This window comes from Mastigoproctus giganteus, chromosome 2 (genome assembly GCF_048544385.1).
Source record: "Mastigoproctus giganteus isolate SK-2022 chromosome 2, ASM4854438v1, whole genome shotgun sequence".
In the NCBI taxonomy this organism is placed as follows: Eukaryota; Metazoa; Arthropoda; class Arachnida; order Uropygi; family Thelyphonidae; genus Mastigoproctus; species Mastigoproctus giganteus.
The window spans coordinates 174,500,413-174,519,735 of NC_143576.1; the positions used below are offsets into that span (position 1 = coordinate 174,500,413).

Sequence of the window (19,323 nt, forward strand, 5' to 3'; positions counted from 1 at the left end):
TCAATTGGTGATCCTTGATAATGTAGGATCTAATATATCACGCAGAAAGGATCAAGATGTGCTTATAAGTGCTTTCTAAAAATAGTCATGCACGGAGCCTCTTCAAGAATCCAGAAGGTCAGTGTGACTTGGGCTTATGGGTTTATGATTTTTTTTGGTGCATTAGCAACACAGGCTATTATGTATCAAGACAACATTATAGAATGATAAAAACTGAAATATGTTAAGGGCTTTAGCCTCAGGCTGAGAGAGATTGACATTAGAATGTTAAAAATAAATTCTGGTAATCTTTGAAAGAGGTAACCTTGTCAAAAGGTTATATAAGTAAAAGGCAGTATATGAATTAAAAAATATTACTCAATATTTTATATAGGTGTATATAAATTAATATGTCGTAAAAATTTAAAAACAGATGACATGCTGTCATTGTCGGACAAAATCTGACTGAGTATATAAGGTTCAGGTCAGATGGTTAAAAGTGTGTAAAATGAATATTGTCAAAATCTGTAGAGTCAATTAAAATATGTCTAATAGATAAGAATCAAGAATCCACAACACACCTAGGATGTGTAATTGGCCCTCACCAAAAAAGAATGTGTCAAATGACTGTGTCCTGTGCAGAGCTGAGCAAGACGACTTTCTCTTTATGATTGCTGTGCTGATAGGGATTTATGGAATTCTGGGGAATAAATATATTTGTCAGAATTTCATAAATTTTGAGGAATTGACAAGTTTTATGTGTTGTAATTTATTTGTTGTCTGTCCATTCCACAAATTCTACCACTGGAATGAATCTTCTTGTCTATCATTTGCCTGCAGTCTATAATAAACGGTACTGACAGGCCATGGTGATTAGTAAGAATTAGTAAGCCAAATCATTTCCTCTAATCCAAATGTGGATAGGAATCCAGCAGATATCAAAATTATATTTACAGAGGAACATAATTTCTCTCTGTGAACATAACTTCTGCTGAACCCAAGACAGGACTGGAAGAGAACTGTATCGCCATGATAATAAAGCCTATAATACACTCAAGAAATTGGAATATATATAATAAACTGTTGGTATTGCCAAGATCTGATGTGATCCAATGATAACTATAGTCTGCAGCTCTGTAGTGTATATGCTGCATTCAGGGAGAATCTACTTCTAGGTGGTAGATGACTCTCATCAACCGGTGCAATACCACAACTTTGCTTATTGCAGGCTTGAAGTGGTGGAACCCATGTTTAGTTTCTAGAGCTAAGTTCCGGTCAACCCTTCCCTATCTCTTCCATCATGCAGTATGATTGATGACTTTTGAGGTTATGGTGAACATCGTGGCGAGATCCAATATTCCTTACATTTCGAGGGTACAGCTCTAAAACGGTGTTCGCAGGCTGGCCGCTAGTTAGTCCAACGGACCGAACATATTGGTAACTCTCTAGGAAGCTTCCGGATCAGCTAGTGTATAATCTTGCTACCTCTACTCTGCTAGATAGTGACTGGAGGGAGTCCGAGTAGTGTGTATGTGGGGAGCATTGTCAAGGCCACGTTATGTCAAGGATCTGGGTATATTCTTACCATGTGTACACGATATCCAACAATTTCATTACTTCATACAGCATGTCCCACCCACTTTTTCTTACTATTGAATACACCATGAATTGTCAAACTAACAGAGCAAGCTTATCTGCGAAAAGATCTAAACCTCCGAAGCACTTCCTAATTCATTTCACAAATATACGTGGTCTCAATTCTAATCTTAACGATGTCCATTTCCACTTGCAGTCTGCCGAACCCCATGTACTTTTTCTGACAGAATCTCAGTTATCGGTTGATTCAACTACTGCTCATCTCAGATGTCCAAATGATTTGCTGTATGATTCCTTTTGCCTCAAAGGTGATACTTATGCATATGTCTGTTCTGATATTCCCTGTCAGAGACTTGGCAATTTGGAATCTACTCTCTTTGATCTTCTCTGGCTTAAAATCTCTCTACCTCATTGTGTAAAATTCATCTTTTGTCTCTACTGTTCTCCCAACTCCACCAATCACTTGGAACTTTTTGACTTCCTCTCTTTGCAACTTGACTTTCTCCAGTCCAACTTTCCTAAAAGTGAGGTAATTTTCCTTGGTGATTTTAATGTTCACAACTCCAGCTGGCTTCCATTTTCTAGTTACACCGACCCAGCTGATCAAGATGCTGAGGCTTTTGCAATTACTAATGACCGTGCACAGATTGTTCATTTATCTACAAGAATACCGGACAATCCTAATCATACAGCCAACACGCTTGATCTTTTTCTCACAAACAACCCTTCTAGGTACACAGTCGAAGTGAGAGATCCTGTAGGCACTTCAGATCACAACTTGGTGATTGTCTCTTTTCTAATGGAGCCTATATCTCATAGTTATTCCCAACCTCATGTTGTTTGGTATTACAAGAATGCAAAATGGGATGACCTGCGAGATTTCTTTTCTTCTTTTCCTTAGTCGGATTATTGTTCCAAAACTTCTGATGTCAATGTTTGCTCAGATCGTGTCAGTGAAATTATTCTTGCAGGAATGGAATCCTTTATCCCACACTCCACTTTAAAATCTCGTCCTTTATCTAAACCTTGGTTTTCCAATAAATGTGCTAAGGCTGTTCAAGAGAAGAATACTGCATATCGTAATTAGCTTGTTTCTAATTCTTCGGTTTCATTTTCTGCCTACACCAAAGCTCGCAACAATTGTAAAGCAGTTATTAATGAGTCCAAACTAGAGTTTGAACAGGCTAAGAGTAGAAAACTTGATTCTTGCCCTAATGGTAGCTGAGCATTCTGGTCTCTTGCTAAAGCTATTGGCCGCAACTTTTGTCCATCTCTGCTCCCACCTATGTCCAAACTAGATGGTTCTGTTGTCACTTCAGCCAAGGATAAAGCTGACCTGCTAGCATCCCATTTTTCTTCCAACTCATGTATTAATGATCTTGGTAAAACACCTCCCACCATTAACAACACTCTCCATTCAATGCCTCCTGTGGTCTTCCGTCAAAAGGATGTCAGAAAGATTTTGACGAATCTTGATGCTAAGAAAGCTGCAGGTCCCAATGGTATTTCTCCACTGTTCTCAAAACCTGTGTTCCTGAACTTACTCCTATTCTTTGTCGCCTTTTTTCACTTACTTATTCCAAAGATGTTTTTCCTTTTGCTTGGAAATTTGCCCATATCCAGCCAGTTCCTAAAAAGGGTGACAAATCCCTCCCATCCAATTATCATCCCATTGAAATTACTTCTACTCTTTCTAAAGTAATGGAGAAATCAATTAACCGCCAACTCTTAAACTACCTAGAAACCTTCCGTCTGATCAACGATCGTGGATATGGATTCCGTCAATGTCAATCCACTGGTGATGTTCTGGCTTACGTTACCCATTTATGTACTAATTCAATGGAAAGGTTCAGTGAAACACAAGTAGTTGCTCTTGACATCCCAAAGGCTTTCGATTGTGTTTGGCATAAAGGTCTTCTAAACAAGCTTCCATCTTATGGTTTGCCAACTGTTTTTAGTAATTGGTTATCCAGTTTTCTCTCTGATTGCTCACTGAGGGTGATGGTAGATGGCTCTCTGTCTTCTAACTTCTCCACTGATGCCGGTGTCCCCCAAGGTTCAGTTCTTTCCCCCACTCTTTTCCTCTTGTATATTAATGACCTTCTTCCATTGACTGGAAATCCTATCCATAGTTTTGCCGATGATAGCACATTGCATTCCACTTTCCATTTTGAGAAACCTTGTCCTGTTCAATCAGCTTCAACTTCTCGAAAATCTGCTACCAATTCCTTAAATGCGGATCTTCAGGTAATTCTCCAGTGGGGCAAAGACAACTTAGTTGATTTCAACCCTTCTAAAACTCAGTCTTGTCTTATATCTCGCAAAAAGGATTCTTCTGCTCCTATGATTATCTTTAGTGACGCTCCGATTTCCAGGCAAAATGATATATCTCTTTTGGGAATTATCTTGACTTCTAATCTCTCTCTCTTGGCACAAGCACATTACAAATATTGCTTCCTCTGCATCTAAAAAACTTGGGTTTCTCTTTCGCTCTCGGCATTACTTTTCTTCCAAACAGCTGCTCACTCTGTATAAATTGCAAATCTGCCCTGCCATGGAATATTATTCCCACGTCTGGGGGTGGTGCCCCCAAAACCTCTCTCAGGCTTCTTGATTCCATTCAGAAGAGGGCAGTTAGGTTAATTAATGATTCATCTCTAACAGAGTCTCTACACTTGCTGTCTCATAGACGTACTGTTTCTGCTGCATGCCTCTTCTATAGATACTTTCATGGGCACTGATCTTCTGAATTGGCTTCTATAATTCCTGCTCTCTCTTTCAAAACAGTCCGAACACGTGCCGCCACCAGCCAACATCCATTTACTGTCCAACTTCAAACTCACAGAACCAACTTTTCATCGTCCTCGTTTTGTTTGTTTTGTTATTTGATTTTTAGGAGCATTAGCAACTTGGGCCATATTGCTCTTTCAATATGTGGTGGTCATTCCCTGACCTTTCCGCATCCTCTGTATTTGGTGGTCACGGGCTCGAACCCCGGTCTAATCAAGAAGCGTGTGCTACGCACTGCTGCTCCTTCCCACCTGGCTACGGAGGTGCCCTCTTCCTCGTTTATTCATTCAACTGCCGTTTTCTGGAACAATCTTCCTTCATAAGTATTTCCTGAAAATTACACTCTACAGAAGTTCAAGTCCAATGCCAACAAATATCTTCTTTTGTCTTCTCAACCTCCAGCCCAAGCATGGTACTAAGTGCTATAGGTTCTAATACCTCTCGTGTTTGGGGTTTACATAAAAAAAAAAAAAAAAACTTGGATAGAATAGTGTCTGGAAAGACATAAGTAGATTCTACACGATTCAACCTTCAAACCATCTATATAAACTGGCAAGAAGTCAGAATTTTCAGCTTGGTGTGCTTAATAGAGCTTCACGCAGACAGATGATGGAGCATCAGACTTTCCCCAGTTCTCAAGGGGAAAAAGTCCCATGCTGGAATGTTAGCATGCCAGTGCTAAGGTCGAAGTGTTTGCCTTGGTGTTTGGGCAACCTTGTCTACCATGATATGCAAATCTTGGAGCAGCTCTTGGACACGGATACCAAAAGGACGACTGGCAGTCTGAAGGGGCATTGTACGAATTTTCTCATCATGGCTGAGATGTCACCTCCTGATTTTTATTAAAAACTTTTTTAAATCTAATTGGTCTTTCCAAATTCTAAGGATGTCCATGTAGGATGGTCTAGCAGGGATTTCATTTTTAAAGCATACATTAAAGACAACTGTTTTAGTCAAAGCAATAACAGTGGTTTATTTGCTTCTACATATCGCCTCTGGCTATGAGGTATTCAAAATGCTCCAGTAGCAATTCTAGGGTCCAGCCATCGAAGTACACTATTTTTGGCCAATGTGTATACCTGGGACTCGTAATCTAGTTTATATTGCACAAGTACATGGTATATGCATAGTAAGGTGCATGAATCAGCACTCCAAGATGTAGAGGAGAGAGCACAGAGAATATTCAAGCCTCTCATGCATTTTGTATGGAGTTGACAAATGTGCTCAAGAAAGGACAACTTTTTATCAAATATGATTTCCAAGAATTTGGTGTGTACCATTACAGGAATTGCATTTTCTCTGAGTCTCAATTCATGTTCAGGATGAAGATTACACTTATGACAAAAATGTATGCAAATGGCCTTTTGCAGCAAGAACCTGAATACATTATCCAATGCCAGGAGTTAAGGTGATCAATGGCTTGTTACAGTTGTCTTTCAATAACCCTCATGTTACATGACTAAGAAAATATGCTAAATTCAAAACACAGAGGGCACTATTTATAGTTGGAGGAAGTTGTTCTGTAATGGAATTTACGTTGATGGTGAAAAACATAACACTTGAAACTGTTTCTTGTGGTACGCCCTCCTCTTGGTAAAATGGAAGAGAGGGGTTTCCTCCACGAACTTGGAAAGACCAATTAGATAAAGCTTTAAATAAAAATCAGGAGGTGACCTCTAAAACTGAGGCGATATAGGTCTTTTAAAATACCAAATCCTCGAGTTGTATCATATGCTTTTTCCATGTCAAAGAACACTGACACCAGATGTTCTCATTTTAGAAAAGCATCCTGGATGTCTCCAGTCTAATTAAATGGTCCAGAGTGGAGTTGTTTCTTCAGAAGCTGCACTGCACTTTGGAGAGAAGGTCATTTGATTATAAGTACCATATAAGATAAGCATTGACCATTCTCTTCAGGATTTTGCACAAAAGCTAGTCAGAGTGATAGGTTGATAGTTGGCAGGAATTCTAGGATCCCTTCTTGGCTCAGCAAAAGCAAGAACGGTTGCCTTGTGCCAGGCATCCAGAAACTGCTCTTGAATAAATGTTCTGTTATACAAAAAGAGCAATTGATCCATAGATTTTAAGAAAGATACTTAATCATTTCATAATGGATGCTAACTGGTCCAACAGCACTTGCCTTAGAGAGGGCTAGAACTCTTTTTAGCTCCTGCATAATGAACAGCCTGTTGTAGGATAAAGACCTTTTGATGTGAAATTATGTGCTAGTTTTTCACTTTTATGTTTCGATACCAGAAACTCTGTGGAATAAGACGATATCACAGAGTGTTATAAAATGTTTCCTCAAAGGCATTAACTACTGCAGTTGGCTCTGCAATTGTGCATCCATTATACTCTAGGATTGATGAAGGGTGAGATGCATATTTTCCCTTCATTTTTGGATTTTATCCCACACTGCCTTAGTACTGGTGGACAGGATAATAGATTATGTGAAATGGACTCATGATTCCTTTTGACTCTGACAGCAAATGTAGCATGCTTTGGCTTGTGCATGTTTCAAAGTTATTAGATCGCCCGTGGTAGGATATCATTGAAATATCCCCCAAGTTTTGTTTCGAGTCTTTTCTGCTGATGGGAATTCTGCATTCAACCATGGTTTGGTAGATGTTTTTGGAATGGCAATTGCAGCTGCATGAACAATATTTTCTGTGATATAGGTCACAGCATCATTGATAGGCTCCTGACTGACTGTGGCAATGTCAAACTCTGCCAGATGTTGAAAGGCATTCTGGTCAGACTGATCAATCTTCCACCGCAGTAACCTAAAAGACACAGTCTCCCACTAATTAGAGCAGTTATCACAGGGAGGTGATTACTTCCATAGGCGTTCTCCTCCACCTCCCAAATAAGTGAAGGGAAGCAGATAGAAAGATCAATGGCAGAAAATGTACAGGTAGACATGAGGAAGAAGGTGTTGGTTCCCACATTTAGAAGGGAGAGATTACTGTGACTGAGCATATGCTCTATGACATGTTTCCTTCCACTAATATCAGCATTACTCCACAGGGTGTTATATCCATTGAAATCCTTGAAAAGTAGAACAAGGAATGGCAGCTGGACAATGAGATCATTAACAACATGGCTGGTAATGAAAACCTTATGATAAAGCAAATTTCTACAGCTTCTTTTTTTTTTTTTTTTTTAGTTGGTGCATCGGCTTCTGTGGCCATAATGCACCTCCCAAAGTTTTTGCATTTTTACTCTGATGCAAGCCTGAGGTGGGATTCGAACCCACAACCTTTGGGTTGCCAGGCAGGCACTTTACGCTACAGCTTCTATGTTGGCAGAAAGCAGCACGGGTTGAAATGGGGCCTGGTTGCCCAAAAGGATAGCAAATCCTCCATGGGAAGGTCCATCCCCAGTTCTCTCCTTACATATGATATGTAAGGAGAGAACTGGGGATGGACCGGGGAGAACTTTCCATCAACAAATGCGGTACAAAACGGGAACAAATTTTTCTCTTACTCAGATCTTCTTTTAGAATTTCTTGACAGATTCCTTATTGCTACTGATTATCTCAGCAAGCAACCTCGTTGAAATTGATCTGTCTTCAGTCATAATTTTTCTAACCTTTGTAACAATCTCTGGTGTTGAAACAGAGATCAGTCAGCCAGGTTGGGGATCATCCTCTAACAACTCATGTCCTTTACGAAAATGAGAAAACCATTCAAACCTCTTGGTCGAGACAAACATTCATCAGAATAAACTTTTTTAAATCATCAAAAGTTTCCATAGCACTTTTTCCCAATTTACAATAAAATTTGCTAACTGCTCTTTGCTCCATTTTCGATTTTCTGATGACATGCACAAAACTACTATTACTCTTTCCATCATAAATCATGAACTACTGACCAGACAAGTTTCAACTTGTGCTCGCTGGAAAGAGCACACTCTAGCAGATCTAATCATGTACTATTTTGGCCCCTTACATTAATACTAAACGCAGAGTGCACGCAGTCTCATTATTTAATTGGTGCACTGTTATGAAGGTAGTAGTAGTAATCGTGGCACGTGATGAAAGAAAGCAAGTGTATGAGTTTATGCAGCATTAGCCAAAAAAAAAAAAAAATCACACCATTCCCTCCAAATGCCTGTCCAGTTCCTCCTTAAATTTATTTAACCTATCAACTTCCACAACGACAGATGGAAGTTTGTTCCAACAATTAACCGCTTGCTGGCTAAAGGCAAATTTCCGCACATCTATTCTACATCTGTCTTTTCTTCATTTGAATTTATGCCTCCTTAGGTTCGTAATCTGAACAAGTGGAAGGATCCCATCAGAATTCAGCATGCTCAACCCATTCAAGGCCTTATACACCTCAATCAGATCACCGTGCAAGTGCCTAGTCTCCAGTCACTGTAATTTGTAGAACTTAAGCCTCTCTTGTTGAGAAGGGCAACAATCTTGTTGCCCTTCTCTGTACACACTCAAGCAAATCCAAATCTACATCCTTCCTAAAATGAGGCCTCCAGACCTGTACGCAGTACTCAAGGCGTGGCCTGACCATTGCCTTATACAGAGGGATCATCACCTCCTTTTCCCTGCTAGCAAAATTCCTATATATCATTGACAAAACCCCATAACCTGCCCTGGCAGCCTGTCTGCACTGATCAGAAAACTTCATATCTGACTACATAATTACTCCCAGGTCTTTTTCATTTTCTACCACCTTAAGTGTAGTACCACACAGTTGGTACTACACTTAATACTACTATTTATTGATTGGAGATTTTCCACTATTTATTAGGTTTCTTAATTAGGTTTATTTATTAATGTTTACCATTATTTATTGATTAGATATGTTTTCTGGCCTCTTGATAAGAGATGTTCAGCTCTGTTTTTAAGTTTTTGAATTTAATTTTCTTCCTTTCACCACTGGCATGCTTGAGAGTATGCAGGATGGGCTCATTGGAAATTTATACAAATTGCCTTAAAAGCCAGGCATCCCTTGCTCTCATGGTCTTTAACACCACATCGAGCACAAGCAGGGGAGCCAGGCTGTTTGAGAGTGGCCATACTTTTGGCATTTAAAACACCCCAGTGGGTTCCAAATATAAATCTACACTAAGCAGTTTAAGTAGCCTGCCTTGATGGAATTTGGAAGCCATGGAGTGTTGAATGTTAGGTTGAGAACTTAGGTAGGAATGAAATTCCCATCCTTTTGACAACTATCATACCTTGACTTTTTAATTCAGAGCAGATCTCTTCTTCAGAGATATAAAGAAGATTCCACTCTGATATGACATCATGTGAACAGTTCAGAGTTTTATGAGGGATTACGATGAAAGGCATTTCCCCTATCAATGTGGCTTTTAGAAATTGCTATGGATGGTTTGGACTTGCAGCCTCAACTAGAATGTCTCCAGCACGACCCCACTGACAGATTTTGGAGATCCTGCCAACTCTACTAATCCTTCTTTGATGAAGAAGGGATCTTCTCAATTGCCTGCTTTCTGGTGGAATGGAAAATGAGGAAAAGTGGTGTCACTGATGGTGGTCTGTCCTCAGTTCTGGGTCTTTTTGAATTGGTGTTATTGGTCTTCTGATAAGTTAGGGAAGGGCCTTGTTGGGGGCCCGGAAGAAGAAGAAGAGGGATTTAAATTACTCATGGGAGTAAAATAAATATTTCTGATGCCCCAAGTACCTCACCCAACATGGAGCCCTATGAGGGCTCCATGTTGGGTGAGGTACTTGGGTACTTGCTCGTTCACAAGTGGTACTTGCTAGTTCACTTGAGGTACTTGCTAGTTCACAAGTGGACATCCACTTGTGAACTAGCAAGTACTGCATACACAAATGGGATGCAAAGTTGGCTTAGAGCATTATACCCACTTTCCAATAAGTATTGACCCCATCCTGGGATCTATTGGAATGCAGTTGACCCTAACAGTAAGAACTACCGAACTGATACTAGTTAAGCCAGTATGGTGAATTTCCACGGGAAATTCAGAAAGGGGGATCTTAGTGCATAGCTGCATACACTGGATTCCAATGATGTAACCCTGGAACCAAGGTATTGCCCCATTGGATACCAGTGATGCTAATCTGGAAGGTCAGCAGCATCACTGGGAGGTCCCATCACCAGGTGCCCACATTTAGGGGTTAGTGTACCAACCATCACCCTAACATTGACCCTAACAGTAAGAACTACCCAACTGATACTAGTCAAGCCAGTATGGGGGCCTCCCATCCTAACAGTCCAGCAAATTTACAGTAATAAATGCTGATGCAATATCTAAATACACAAGATCCATCTGACTTTTACATATGAATACTAATATTACATGAAAAATTTTTTCCATAATAATCATTTTCCATCTCTATGGACATTTCAGAGTTTCATCTCATTTTTTCTCATGCTGTCAGCTCAGAAAATTTGAGCTGACAGCATAACAAAAAATGTCTGTTATAAACCCTTTCAGACTCCATCTTCTAGAAGGTGCAGATCAGTTAGGCCTCTAATCTTTCAGATTAATAGGGATTAAAATTCTTTTACACTGGAAAAAATTTGTATACGTTCTAAATTGCCTGGTGATATACAGGACACTTATATGTTCAACACACATTATATGCTACCTTGATTTATAAGAGGTTGTTTTCATTACAATCATCCAAATTTTAGCATTATATATATGTATACAGGGTGTCTCAAAAATATTGGTACAAACGTTTAAGGGAGGTAGGTAACACCTAAAGGAATGTGAAGCTACTGCTTTCCCAAGATCATCCTGCATGTGTGGCTTTTGCACAATGGTTTCTCCAAGAAAGTGTTCAAGACTTGAATTTTCCAGCCTATGTTTTGTTTACAGATGAGGCTTATTTCACTCGGGAAGGCTTATTCAATCAGAACAATGCTCATGTGTCGGCTCATGACAACCCACACAGTGTGCACCCCCATGTGACACAACATCGCTTCGCAATAAATGTGTGGGCAGGTATGGTCGGTGAGTGCTTAGTCGGCTCATACCTGTTACCATCCCACATGAACTACACTAAATATCGGATCTTTCTTGAACAAGTTCTACCAGGGTTACTTGACGATGTTCCAGCAAATGTGAGACGCAACATTTTGTTTCAACATGACGGGGCGCCTGCCCATTATGGTCATGTGTGTTCATGACCATTTGAACAAGCGTTTTGGGCGTCGATGGATTGGCCGTGGTAGACCCATTGCCTGGCCCCCACGCTCACCTGATTTATCGAGCCTTGATTTCTTTCTGTGGGGGGCCCTCAAATCTATTGTGTATGAACTGCCTGTGGAGACGGAAATGGATCTCATGGCGAGACTTGTCTGCACTGATGCTACTGTCAAAGAAACTCCAGGTGTGTTTGACCGTGTCTGTCAATGCATGCTGCGTCGGTGTCACGCATGCATCGCGTCTCATGGTGGAATCTTCGAGCATCTGTTGTAACATCATGAAATGCACCCATCTCGTACTCCTTTGTTAATATTATGTCAAATAAATGTTTGCCACTAATTACTGTCTTGTGTCATTTCTGCTTCTTGCACCTCTGCTACTACTTTCCTGTGACATTTCCGGTTATGGGTTCCTATGCAATTCATATTCCTTTAGATGTTACCTACCTCCCCTAAACGTTTGTACCAATATTTTTGAGACACCCTGTATAAATACATATATATAATGCTGCTATACTTTTTATATATACAGGCAACTCTTGATTAATGAACAATCACTATAATGAATGTCACAATTCATTTAAAATTTCTTAAGGTTGCCAATAGATAGCGTTCCTTATAAAACGATATACCAAACGTTTAGTGAACATAATTGTAAGATTTAAATAAATAAACTTTTAAAAAATGTATTCATTACAATAATTATCAGAAAATTATTATATGATAATTATACTGAACTGTTCTTGGTTAATAAAACTAATCTAGCCAGTAAAAAAAAGTTTGCATGTCACACCGCGTAGAATGTTTTCTCTTGGGAGAAAATGGCTGCAGCTTTTAAATCAATTTCTGAGGAGTTGGCAATCTTTGAAGAAGAAGATGCAAATATGGAAAGAATTGCAAAAGTAAAAAGAGGCATTTTCAGTGAGACTGCATGCTACAGTGAAATTTTTGAAGAAAAAAAGGAAACTACCTGTGCAATCTTCTATAAAAACATATTTTAATAAAGTGGAAACCCAGCTGATTCTTCATTATCAGACACCCTTCCATCTACCTCATCTGAACCTAGTGTCACTTATATGGAAAATATTGAACTCTGATGAAGATATTGACGAGTCAAAGTTGAATACAGTACATATGTATGCATAGTACATATATTACACTAGTACTGTACTCATTTTCTTTATTTCTATTTTGCAACTCTATGTTCTTAATTAAAATTAATAAGTAAGATATCTTGTTTTTTCATTCTTTTCTTATTTTATTTTATGTTATGTATTAATGCTTTAAAATGGCTGCTAACGTACACAATACGTATCGTAAACACTCAGGAATGCAAGATACACATAACGAATGGAATGGAACTCGTTCGTAAATCGAGAGTTGCCGGTATAATATAAAAAGCAGAGCTGCATAGTGAAAATAGTAATATATTTAAAATTATTATTATTATTATTATTATTACTAGCCATATAGTGCAAGGAAGCCGAGGCTTATGCTGCACCAGCTAAAAAAAAAATTTCCAAGTTACCCAGAGAGAGAGAGAGAGAGAGAGAGAGAGAGAGAGAGAGAGAGAGAGAGAGAGAGAGAGAGAGAGAGAGAGAGAGACAGAGAGAGACAGAGAGAGAGAGAGAGAGAGAGAGTAGAAGGGAATCACCAAGAAGAGAAGAATGATGGTATCCAGCTCAGGACCCTGGGTGTGCCAAGCCCATACTCACCAGATGTGAGCCCCTGGGGTTGAATGAATGAGGAATTTGTCATATCACAATATGACAAATAATAAGTTTTGGAAAAAAACACAAAAAAGAAAAATTAAAAATTAATAGAATTTCATGATAATATTTACCAATATCCTGCCATCTTCTCTTAAAACTCCATCTTTAAAGTTTTTATGTCCATGAGCAATACAGTACTGCAAATATATTTAGTGTCTGATATACTTTTTAGAGATTATTCCACTGTGTTGCGTTTTGATGATTATTTAGTTTATTTATCAGATCATTTTTATTGGCATCTTCTTATGTGATGATAGAAGAATTGTGTTACCACAAATTACTCCTACCATCACTTTCTATTTTCTCCAGTCAACACTTTCAACTTTTTTCACTTTACCTTATATCCACCTCCCTTATGTTACCTAGATACCAGGATTGTTCTCTGCATACACACACACATGCACGCACACTCTCATTTCTAACCTTCAAAATCTCACTCACCATAGCCTCTGTTCCAATAATAATCCTTAGGATTCCTTCTTCTAGATATATCATCAAGAATATACAGTATCGTACTACAATATGCTCCTCAACTATGAATAGTAACAAGAATAATGCAAATAAGAACATATCCAATAAAAAGAAATAAATTTCGTTACATGCTTAACAATGCACAATTTTTTACCTCTTTCTGGAGGATCTCTGTCATCTTTCTTTTCATACAAATCCCTTCTTTCATAGTTATTTCTTCTATCATAATTGTCTCTCTTATCATAGCCAATCTTTTCTCGTTCTTCCCTCCATTTGTCAAAACCATCCTTAAATCCACTCCCGAAATCCCTTCTTCCCCCTCCTGCTCTACCTCCTCGTTCATAACCTAATCAAATTTTTTATTATGTAAATTACTCAATATTATTTGTATATTTTTAAACAATTAAGTTTCCAGAGAATTTTAATCACAAAAGTAATTAAAAGTAGAACTATGATTTATATGATAAAAAAGGTCTACAAATTTAAATTTGTTTAATAAGGCTTCTGTTACAATATGTTACTTCCTTAAGTTTACTATGCTGATTTTAGAATCAAACTACTTTTTACAAAATTATCAAATATCAAAGATTAAAAATTTCATAGCTAAAACAGTGTGAAAATTCTTAACTGAGAAATCACAAAGGAACTATATGAGAGTAATTGCATTTTAATGTATATAATATATATCTATAATGTACTTTAATGTATATGCTATAAAAGCACGGAAATCTTGCAAAGAATAAATTTCAAGAAAAAAAAAAAAAAAGCCTTATTTAACAAAACCTTATGGTATATTAATACAATACTGTATAAAGTAGTTAATTAAAATAAGCATCTATTCTTCAAGACTATTGTGGAAAACACACACAGACACAGGCAAATGCACATATAAATTATACCACAAAACTAATGCAGCAAATTAAAAAAATAAAGATAGGCAACCCAAAAGTATACTGTTTCTATAAGGAACATCAGCACTTGTGAATTTCAAAAGAATCATATTTTATTTGATGACAGCTAACTAACAAAATGTCATCAGATATCCCTATATAATTCAGATGCAAATAAAAAATAACAAACTAACTAAACTAAAAAATAACATTGGGGCATCGCCGCCATCCCCTGTATTTAAAAAAACACACGTAAAAAACCAAGTGCAAAAAAAAAAAAAAAAAACCACCAATGTGCTAACAGATGAGGTGTCACCATTTGTGTTATATTTGCCTTCCACTTTATGCTGCTGCTGCGATATTAAGATTCACCATTGACTGCCAATATTGCTACAGAAGGTAGGTACTCTTCATTTCATGTTTAATTATGATATAAAATGGTTTCTTATATTGACTGATTATTTATAATTATTTATTTATAGCTCAAGGGAAATCTGCTAATGCCATTATCAATGGAACATCTCATATTATGAATTCCTTCACAAAAGTTTGTCTAATTCATTATACTTGAAATAAGCATTAATTCTCAAGTAAGAATAAGCCACTATTGTTACTTATTCTCAGTTCGAATACTACTACCTAGACGTGCTTAGGGTACTTATCTGTTTACTGATGAGGATACAGTAAACAGGTAAGCACCCTAAGTGTAAGAGCTAATAGCACAGTTGTGGCTTGGCTCCACAATATGAATGATGCAAAAAACAGTACTTCCATAAAGTTTTAGAACACAAGGCTATGAGAATATAAGCATAGCTATAAAAATATATGCATATGAAGTTAATTTGCTTATATTTTTATAGCTATAGCTAGAAAAGTTATAGTTACAATATAGTTATAATGAAATTATAGTTATGATTGCATTGTCAGCTCTTCACAACAAGTTGCCCTACTCATTACACTCTGGACAAGCAATGCTTCCCAAGTAGAAAGGACTACTGTTGCTCATTATCAATTTCAGTGTGACTACTGAGATGATACCATTTCAGCAATCACCGTCTACTTTTTGGTGGGCAGGTAAATACCCTAAGTATATGAACTAATAATACAGTTGTAAATGACTTGACTCCACAACATGAGAGATGACCAAGGGTGTATTATATTCAGATTCTGTACAGTTATAGAGCACATAGTATAAGTAGTTATAGCTGTAGTTATATAGATAACATTTCACTGAAAGAAACTGACATGTTTAACATTGTGTAAGAAACAAGACTAATACATGAATATAATAAAATCATGATTCCACTGATATAATGCATTATAAATGAAGCAAAGAAGAGTAACTTTCATCCATGTTGCTTGATCCTAATTATGCCATGGTATAATAATGACCATTTCGATAAAAACTTAACTGTAAAAAAAAAAAAAAAAAAAATACAAATTAACCATTATATAAATCAAGGCAAATAAAAATTTAAGTGATAGTCAGTTTTCTTTCTTTCTTTTTTTTTTTTTTTTCTCAGTAGAATTTTTTGTATAACATCAGTGTGGTTGGCATTACAGAAATGCCATGGACAATGTTCTTGTTTATACTCCGGTACGATCACCAGGTTAGTGGAGTATATAACAAATCAATCAATACAAACATTAACCGTATTTAGCAGCCAGGGGCTTGAACCCCGGTTGACTCAAAGAGCATATGCTACTGCACTCATGCTCCTGACATTCATCTAATCTATTTAGCATGCTTTTTTTTTTTTTTTTTTAACAGACACCACATCATAATTCCTAGTTTTTTTTGTTTTTTTTAATTAAAATTTTTATTTATGTATTCTTCCAATTTAACTTTACATTAGCAAGGATTTTCTCTGCACAGTTTGATAAACTCTTTAATAAATACTTTGGACATGTTATAGCAATGCACAAAACTAGAGACAAAGCTTAATCTGCAAACAGCTGTAGTTTGCTTTCATAATAACAATATACACTGATGAGCCAAAACATTGTGATGCGAGTCATCAGCAGGTGAACTACGGCACACACTGAAAATGGGGCTGTGTAGCTGCAGGCCGAGTGCTCATGCTAACCATGGTTCACTAGCAACAGAGACTACAATGGGCACACGAGCATCGAAACTGGACCTCGAGCGACTGGAAGAAGTGTGTATGGTCTGACGAATCACGTTTCCTGTTGCACCATGTGGACAGCCGGGTATGTGTGCATTGTTTACTTGGGGAAGTGATGGCACCTGGATGCACTGTGGGATGAAAACAAACCTGTGGTGGCAATGTCATGCTTTGGGCGATGTTCTGCTGGAATACCCTGGGTCCAGTCATCCATGTGCCAGGCACTCTGACATCTGCCACCTACCTAAACATCATTGCTGACCAGGTACACCCTTTCATGGCAATGGTCTACCCCTCTGGTGGTGCTGTCTTTCAGCAGGATAATGTGTCATGCCACACCGCCTGGACTGTTCGAGATTGGTTCGCAGAACATGAGGAAGACTTCCAAGTACTGTCCTGGCCTCCAAATTCCCCAGACATCAATCCCATTGAGCATCTGTAGTTTATTTTGGAACAGCAACTCCGATTTGTGGCGTCTCAACCATGGACCTCACAGGAGTTAAATGATCTGCAGATTTCTGGCACCAGATACCACACGACACATTTAGAAATCTTGTAGCATCCATGCCTTGCTGGGTATGAGCTGCACGTGGAGGACCAACATCATATTAGGTAGGTGGTCATAATGTTTTGGCTCATCGGTGTAGGTTATTACTTTTTGACAGATTAGGAAATAGTCTCACCATTAATTAAACTAATCCAAATCAGACAGATACTGAAAATGAATACACCATGGAAAATAACAGCCAGTGAATTGTTTAATACCCTTCAGACTGCTATTAGATGTGCTAATGCAGGAAGAACTGAATGTAAACAAATTATATTTTTGAAGAAATCACAGAATCTTGCAGAAGAAAAAGAATATTTTTCAAACAGGAAAAAAAAAAAAAAAAAAAAGTAATTATTTTAAAGCTGCACAAGTGTGTACAGTGTAATGTGTAAAGCATAAATGCAAATCAATGTAACTTGCATTTTATACTGTAAATAAAGTGCATTTAAAACTGATTATCTAAAAAAATCTAACTATCCGAAATACCCATGTTCTCAACTATTTTGAATATATGAGATTTCTACTGTACTACCATGCATTTCTTCAGCACCATCTGCAACCGACATTTGTTACCTGCAGAGACATTTGTTAAACACTTTGCCCATTGATTTATGTGAGAAATGCACTTGGATGGATGTAATGTTTGTGTATTTTTTGGGAGTGGGAGAGAAATGTACTGGTCACAGATAATCAGCAGCAGAATATGTTTTTGGAATAATCTTTTTTTTGGGGGGGGGGTAAATAAAAACACAACACGAGTTGCTGTGGCTTATCCTTATCTATATAATGAAAGAACCTCTTTGGGAGTTGGCATGTTGTAAACAGACAAGGAAATCTTACATGCCATAGACAAATTTCTTGCAAATACCAATAAACTATTCTGCAAATGGAATTTCCTGATTTCCAGGGTATGGAAAAAAGGTTATGTAGATGGGACTCGTTATATTGAAAGTATGATCGCATTCCTTCAATATAATGTTGCTTTGCAGTCTGCACCTCAATGTTTCTTACCAATCTAGTTACCCCATTTGAACTATCTCTAGAAATTGTTTTTTTTTTTTAAGTTGCAGCTTCTATAACTATATAATATTCTTCCAAGTGCTATCTTACTACTTATTTCCATGGGAACCATTCTTCTAAATTATATCTCTGATTTCATGTCTTTCCTCCAAATGTGCATCAACTAGTCGACACCCATTCATAGTTCAACTAAAACTAAGCAAATAGTTTTGTCCCTTCTTTTTCTCCTGTTCTTTGGAATAACCTTCCTATGTATGTATTTAATTAAAATTTCAATCAATTACAAGTCCAATATCAATAAGTTTCTTCTCTGTTCTCAACCTTAAACCAACACAAAGTACTAGAGTAGTGCCGGTTCTAATACCTTTCATGTTTGGAGTAAACCTAATAAAAATAATAATAAAAATTGCAAATTTTGATAAATCATTCACAGGACGGCATGTTTACCACGTGCAATGCAAACACTACCTGTTTACATTGCATGATAAAGTTCATGTTCTGAACCACATTTAGCTCTCTGTCCCCCCCCCCCCCCCCACCAAGCCTATAAGGTTACTCCTGGGCTTGTCTCCAGATGCAAGATCTCATTCAGAAGTATTAAAACTTAGTTGCCATATCTGTAAAAATGTTAAAATTTTTTGAAGCAACATAGACTAGTTCTGGTCATTAACCGCTCTCCTTACCTATAAATAATCAGCAAACTCTGACAGCTTCCCTTGCAATCCATCATCAATATCATTAATCCTTTCACAAGTGAGTTTCCTGAACATGGGTGGGCTCCCTGTAGTCAGTTTCCAATAGGAGTGAGCTCTGTAGAGCGTTTCTTCATGAAATTTTTGTTTTGTAAAAATTAAAACTTTGTACGTAAATGCATTAAAATATTAATTACTCCTTATTTTTTACTTTACCTACCATTAGCGTAAAATTATTGTCAAAATCAAACCACAAATTAAAAAAAAATCATAAAAA

The 19,323-nt window shown here is 37.5% G+C and overlaps 1 protein-coding gene across 3 annotated transcripts in view; it reads right to left on the reverse strand.

Annotated features, from left to right (window-relative positions):
• The window catches only part of LOC150089761 (eukaryotic translation initiation factor 4B-like), a 310,970-nt gene that overhangs the window by 168,633 nt on the left and 123,014 nt on the right, over positions 1–19,323 (reverse strand). For all 3 annotated transcript variants that reach the window (XM_090368790.1, XM_090368789.1, XM_090368788.1), the window contains exon 8: positions 13,923–14,114. In XM_090368790.1, the coding sequence (XP_090224916.1) occupies positions 13,923–14,114 (192 nt within the window). The remainder of the gene's footprint in view (positions 1–13,922; positions 14,115–19,323) is intronic.